The sequence below is a fragment of the Ceratosolen solmsi genome, unplaced genomic scaffold (assembly GCF_000503995.2).
Source record: "Ceratosolen solmsi marchali unplaced genomic scaffold, CerSol_1.0 scaffold29, whole genome shotgun sequence".
Classification (NCBI taxonomy): domain Eukaryota; kingdom Metazoa; phylum Arthropoda; class Insecta; order Hymenoptera; family Agaonidae; genus Ceratosolen; species Ceratosolen solmsi.
The window spans coordinates 8,719,693-8,727,134 of NW_011948417.1; the positions used below are offsets into that span (position 1 = coordinate 8,719,693).

The following is a 7,442-nucleotide window of genomic DNA, read 5'->3' on the forward strand; positions in this document are numbered from 1 at the left end:
AGTGGCGAGACGAGAGGTATAAGGATGGGAATTGTAGAAACATAATGCAAGTGTAATTCGAACTCTCCAACTAGTCCGAGGTAATTGTAAGAACATGAAAAACATAATAAAGCGCATATTGGATAAATAGAGCGAGCGAGCACTCGACCCTTTCCTGAGCCTTTCCTCGAGTCTGTGTTAATTGAAAAAGATCGTGGCCATCGCACGCAGACCATCGAGCCGAGCAAGTAACATCGTCTACCGGATGATGCGTGGAAAAGATCGAGACTCGCCCGCCACTAGGAACTTTGTATGGGGCACTCACTTCGTTACAGCCGGTCTCTCCGTGTCGCCACCACTCGCAGGAGCCGTCGATGCTGTGCTTCTTGAGACACTGGGACCTGCACTGGGCGACCCTGACGATCGGGCCGAGGTCGAAGCTCGCGCCGGAGGACACTGCGACCGCGCACACCGCGGCCACCGCGAGCACGAGCCTCATCGTCGACGACATCTCGCACCGCACTATCTTTCCTTCCTCTGGCACAACAGAACTGCGCGCGTCCTCTCCGCGGTCACGCTCCACACCACTCGCTCGGTTCTCCTCCGTTCCCCCCGCTGCTCGACGTAAAATGCCGCGTCTGCGAGAGCAATTGAGCGAGCGCCGCGGGGAAGGGAAAGACGCTCGAACGAGCGACAAGGAGATTGAAATTGTTTTTGAGTGTGTGTGTGTGTGAGAGAGAGAGAGAGAGAGAGAGAGAATGATAAATAGTGAGAAAGGGAGAAAGGAAGGGATGGAGAGTAGCGTAATTTAAGACGTGCGCAACCCTCGAAAATTTCGAGACGACTGTGACCCTTCGGGGTTTAGGACCTTCGTTATATAGCCGCGCATTCCCCCACCCCGGCGGCCCGACCTCCGAGAGCAGTCCGAGTCGGTCGGATTTTCGTCCCCCACTCCCTCGTCATCGCTATACTCCGGCGGCGTGCGCGTCGAGGAGGCTCCGCTTCGTGCACCCGCGGTGGTCGCTCGCTCTTTTCTCTCTTCTTCTTCGGAGCCGACCTTACAGCCGAGAGGAGAGCATCCCTTGTAATTACCCGTTTGTCCCTTCGTCCCCCCGTCCTCACCGCACCATCATTCCCTCGTGGCATATGGTCAATTGCAAACGAGAGAAAGAGAGAGGGTGTATGCGTGTGTGCGTGTGTGCGTGCGTGAGGGCGGGAGGAAGGGAGGCAGGGAATAGAAGAGAACTAACTCTAGCAGGCTTATTTTCTTACAAATTACTTTTCTCTCTCTCGCTGTCTCTCTCTCTCTCTCTCTCTCTCTCTCTCTCTCCTCTCTCTCGCTCTCTCAATCTCAATCCTAATCTATAATGACTCTCATTCGATTTCCATTGGTGAAACGCCCGTGTTTTTAATTGATGAATCGTTGCGAAGTAGTGTAGTTGCGAGTATCTAAATGGCAGTTGCAAATTTTTCAAACTTCATAAAGCTCACTAAATACTTTCCGCTTGATAATCATAGCATATTTTTAATTTGTCCACATGAAAGGTAAAAGCGGCGTTACATAAATTGTGTCAGGGAAATAAAAGTTGAACTGCAAAGGCAAATCGTCCCAATGAAGTATCATTTTGTTTCACTGGGCGAGCGAGGCCGTGGCGATTTGCCAAAGTCGCATCCACTCTCTCTCGCTCTTATTGCAGCAGTAGGGGCTGATCCATGGCTCCCTTTATTACATTGTAGTTGTCGAAACTACGAGGCCATTCTAATGCTGCAGATTTTCACGTCGAATGGGGATGGGAAGTAGCTTTGGGAATGCCACGTAGGACCGGTGCGCGCCTCGTCGTACACATTTCGGGAAAATTACTTTTTCATTCCGACCTCACCGACTATGACGCAGACTTATAATTGAATTTGAAAATAGGATTAGGGTAAAATTGTTTTCCTTCCTTGCTCTAAGCACCGAACGAAACTTTAAAACGAATTAAGCGCAACTCGGACTTTTCGTTCATTTCCAAGAAGGGACAAATAAGCCGAGTAACTAATTTTAATTATCTTTTTTTTTTTTTTTAATCATCTTGTAACAATGGATTCTTGTTTATGTACAGTGGAAAAAATAATGTTATATACGTAGTCGTTCATTTTTTAAGCAATTACATGAATTCGAGAAAGTCTTGTTCATAGATCTAAAAATATTATAAATAATTATAAAAGAATATCTAAATCTAAAAATAAAATCAATTATTTATCGACTAATACAGCATGTAACTAATTTATTTATATATACATATATGTGTGTGCGTGCGTGTGTGTACATATGTATATACAATTTGCATATATATACATAAAATGTTGTATATTTTATTTCTAATATCGATTCTTCCAAACTCCACAGATTAAAAAAAAAAATGAATATTGTATTCAACGATTTGTATCAATAGAAGTCTTATAATTTGTAATTCTAAAGTATAAATAAGTTAAGACGCATTTCGTCACAGTTTAACGTACTGTGACAACATACGCCGGAGGATTATAAATTTATCACAGTATATTCAGTATGTTGAGGTAAATCGATACTTGTTTTGACGAGAGTCATCGACGTTATTCTATAACGTATAAAACGGAAATATTGCAAAAGTTTATTAAATAAATAGATTACAGAAACGTTCGAGTAGTTTGAAACAATAATTAATTGTTTCGTTTATTAATAGCCTTCCAGAATTATTGATCCTTTACTTAAAATATTTGATAATTGTTTTACTAATTTAAATAGAATTATGCTTATGATTGGATGTGCCTGTAAATAGATATGTAGCGAATTTATGGATGCGCACCCTTAGAAATAATTTGCTAGCATTTCTCAAATTCTATGACTACACGTTTATTGCTCTAGTTTAGTACTATATAAGCATATACACATATATCTACATATATATTATAATTATCTATAATAATAATGATAATTAATTAATCAATTAATCAATCAATTTATTTAAGTGAAAGCTGATACTTGTATCCCATATGTTTGCGTTGTTTATCAAAAGAGATGAAAGTTGATAGCTTGAGTAGCACACATCCTTCGCATTTCGGGAACAACGTTCCAGTGACAGTCGAAATTTTGAAGAAACATTTTGAAGAAATGACGGAAGAGGGATGTGCCGAAAGGAACATGTATATGTAACACGCAAGACGTCCCGACTCCTTATTTCCAAATCCTTTTGGCAAACGCCCGCAAACCGGGCCACGATCTCTCACCGCCCATTTCCTCACCCGCAGACGCGATACACATTTCAGAGCAACAATAACAAAAGACGTTTGAAGGGTGCACACAGGCCAAAAAAACAAGCAAACAGACCGATAGCCGGAAACTCTTGTTTCACGCCGCGTATTACGAGGCTCGTAAGAGAATCGAGTCGGGAAAGCCCCCGTTGATTAGCCGTCCCGCCCTTGCCACGACCTATCGGGAATAATACCTACCACCGGATGTACGAGTACAGGAAAAGTGGATAACCGCTCGAGTTCTCTTGAAGTGAGCGATCGGCATCACTACTAACGCGAATTTCAGTGCCTTCCACCCCGGTGGATTATGAATGGGCTGATATCGCTCGCTGTTTACGAGCATCGTCGTCGATAAGATCGAACTGTCCCCTTAACGATTCATCTCGACTGCCCAGCTCCGATGAACGACATTATAAAACTTTGTCGTTATAATATTGTGTACTTAATGCACTCCCGTTACGATCATATCTCGAAATCGTATGCTGTTTGTTGTCCATTAAGTGATCGTATTACGCGAAGATTTTTTTAACGGGAAACGTGTACATCATTACAAAGCGATTCGTTCCCTGCATTGGTTATCTATTTTTCAAGAGAACTGTCGCGCTATTTTCCATTCTATTGTATATGATATTTAGTTTCATGCACGCCTACGCGCATTAATACGGAATATATACATATATATATATATATATATATATATATACATATATATATTTTTATCAATTGTTTTGAAGGAAAAATTAGTTTGACGGTTTTCGCGTATAGGAGTGCTATGCATTCCATTATACTGTTAAACCATATTTTTCGATGACAAGCAAATAAATGTAATTACAATATACGTTACGCGTTCCATCTACCGAACGTTTTATACTTAATTACGTTCATTATTTCATGACATTTTATAGATATTTTAAAACGCTATTTATCAGACTTTTACGCCTATTCTTTAACGAAACTCTGTTATTTCCGAGCACATCGTTCATAATCCTTATAAATGTAATGAAATTGATCTACTTTGACCATTTATCCCTCATCGCATATTCCAACGATTCCGGCGCATTATGAGAAACGAATGGAAAATAAAACCAAGCAAGAAAAGTATTACCGAATGCTTGCTTACCGCCGCTCGCAAAAGCTAATATTTCACACTACGACTCGGACAAGACGAATGAATATTATTATTACGGTCCTTTGGCAAATGAATTACTTCACTCAACGCCGCGCTACAATGTTTACACTCGGTAGGCGCGGCCCACATGTTGAACTAGCGACATGAAATATTAAAGAAATCCGAGGCTCTTGCGAGGAGTTAGACTTACGTGGTCGTTAGACTTCCGTAACCGAAAGCAGCAAAAAGCTCGCACCCTCTCACGTGCCTCAAATGTCTCAGATCTCCATGAAGAATAGGTAAGCGCTTCGATAACGCGCGTGCATCATCATTCCCGCCCTGTGTATACAAATACTTTGAGCGTGCTCAAAGGATCTGAGAAGCGAAGGCGAGACGGATGGGAGGAAGAGAGACGAAGGAGTGGAGGAAAAAATCGTAAGAAGGCGTAACGCGCGTATCGACGAGGGGTCCATATACGCAGACCCTCGACGTACGTTGCGATAATAAGGCTTGAAGAAGGAATGAAAAAAGAAAGGAAAAACGAAGCCCACGATGGAGAGAAAATAAATGAGAGGGAGCGAGCCTACCGGAAGTATTTCAACTCCTCTGCTCTACATTCGAAGCTTCATCTCATCGGTCTCGTCTCTTTGGGCCGCCTTTACTACGACTACGTCACAATGAACAGGATGTGTACAAATAAGGGTATTTGTCCGGAGAGTCTGATTGTAGGTTGAAATATACTTGACGTTAAACTGCTATATGCTCTAGCCTCTTCTCTCTTTCTCGTGGCTCACAGGATTCCAGCTCTCCCTCTATACGTAAGCATCCTCGGATATACGGGAGAATGAGAGCTGAGCCATGGAGTTTCTATAAGTCGATGGATATTAGGGGCGCGGCCAGAATACACGGGCGTATTCAAAGCAACGGTAGGTAGCCCACTGTGTACCTCTGATCACTCTCTCTCTCTCTCTCTCTCTCTCTCTCACACACACACACACACACGCGCACGTACGCACACGCGCACACGCACACGCACACGCACACACACCATCTCTCTCTCCCTCTCTCTCTATCTCTCTCTATCTCTCTCTATCTATCTCTCTCTCTCTATCTATCTATCTATATATATCTCTTTCTATCTATCTATCTATATATCTCTCTCTATCTCTCTCTCTATCTATCTCTCTCTCTCTATCTCTATCTCTATCTCTCTCTCTCTATCTCTCTCTCTCTCTCTCTATCTCTCTCTCTCTCTCTCTATCTCTCTCTCTCTCTCTCTATCTCTCTCTCTCTCTCTCTATCTCTCTCTCTCTCTCTCTATCTCTATCTCTATCTCTCTATCTCTAGCTCGCTCACTCGCTCGCTCGCTTGTTCGCATACACTCGCAAGCATGAACATAATGAACATAAGTGCGAACGCTGAGCGGACGAGGACCGTACTAATTTTCGAAATGCGATGCCACATTGTTTGTGCTTTTCTCACACCTGGGTCGAACTTTTTCACCAAACGCCCGCGGATTATCTCTACAGTCGTGACACGTCCGTTGTGTTCGCGAGAATTTCGACGCGGATGCTTTGTGCGGGGCCGTCGCATTATGCGCCAGGCTAATGACGCCGAGAATATTGGCCCGATACTTGCGCGGGCGCATAGCCACGTTACAGAGCTTTACTCACTGCATTTTTATAACGACACTTTTTCCTTATTTTCGAGCTTTGGCGTGGAAATCTTTTCCCACCGACCTCATGCGTCGGTTGCTGTTGACACTTCAGAAGCGCTTTCTCTTTATGGTTGTCCGAGGGGTCGTTTTCACATAGGTACCTGTTACCACAGAATTACTTATTTTACTCTTCGTTCCGTTTTTCAAATATTGTTACTTTCGAATTTTCACTTCATAAGGGATGGAATTGCATGGGAACGATTAACTGCTCTCGATTAATTTACGTTCATTTAACACTATCCAATCAATTAGGATACAATTAAATTAATATTTCTTCCTATGTTCATGTATTTTACAAATATACTCTGACTCTGATTTCACATTTCCCATGTACAATACAGCACTCAACATTACCCTAAAATTGTAAATTATTTTATAATAAATTATTACTCGATTACTTCTTTTTTTTCTTTTTTTTCTTTTTTTTTTTGCTTAGTTATCGAGAAATTGAACCTTTTTTAAATCTTTCTTTTCTCTTCCTTTTTCTTTTTTTTTTTTACTATTTTTACAAATATTATAATTTTAAATTAATTTAAATTTATTATCCAATAATAACCAATCTGTGCATTCCATATGTAATATTCGAATACATTAAACTCTGGTCTTATTTTTACTATTATGTATTGATGTTCCTAAAAAAGTATATAAAATATATCAAGAATAAAATACTTGCGGCAATATCGTATGAATTTTTATTAGTATGTATATATCATATATATTTATTCAATAAAAGTATAAAAAATAATTTTTTTATTTAGTCAAAAAAAAAAAAAAAAAAAAAAAAAAAAAAAAAAAAAAAAAAAAAAAAAAAAAAAAATTTTAGTCTTTTGAGCGATAATTATATAAGTGATGTGCTATATACAATATCAGAAAACAAATGCTTTCACTCACCTCCTTTAATTTCCATAATCTTACAAAGCCAGAGAACATTACTTTCCAGATTTACGATCCTAGCAAAAAAAAGTCGATCAGTTTGCACAATTAGCCACACGCCTTCGACAATTGATTAAATCCCCTGAAAAATTCATACTTGGAATATCCACCCCCTAAATCTAATTATTGCGAAGGCGCTTAAGAGTAAGTAGAAAGTAAGTCACATTTACGACTGTTGGCCTACCGTGCATTTATCACAGCAATCCACGCAATACACGAGGAGGCACTCTTTTCTCTTTCCGTTCGCATCAGGGGTGGCATGGGTCTTAGACATCCGTGAAGAAGTCCAGCATATTGTGAAAGTCCTTGGAATGTCAATTGCCGACAAACGGACCGAGAGCAAGAGAAAAGACAAGAGAAGCTCAAGAGTGTCACCCGTGAAGAGGAATATATATTGTCCCGGCAATGTTTCTTTTCTCGCTCTCTTTCTCT

At 40.8% G+C, this 7,442-nt stretch overlaps 1 protein-coding gene across 1 annotated transcript in view; it reads right to left on the reverse strand.

Moving 5' to 3' along the window:
* LOC105359805 (uncharacterized) overlaps positions 1 to 650 on the reverse strand; it is a 24,361-nt gene extending 23,711 nt beyond the window's left edge. Inside the window, exon 1 of the mRNA XM_011496499.1 lies at positions 305 to 650. Coding sequence (XP_011494801.1) covers positions 305 to 490 — 186 coding nt within the window. The 5' untranslated portion in view covers positions 491 to 650. The remainder of the gene's footprint in view (positions 1 to 304) is intronic.
* Between the last annotated feature and the right edge of the window lie 6,792 nt (positions 651 to 7,442).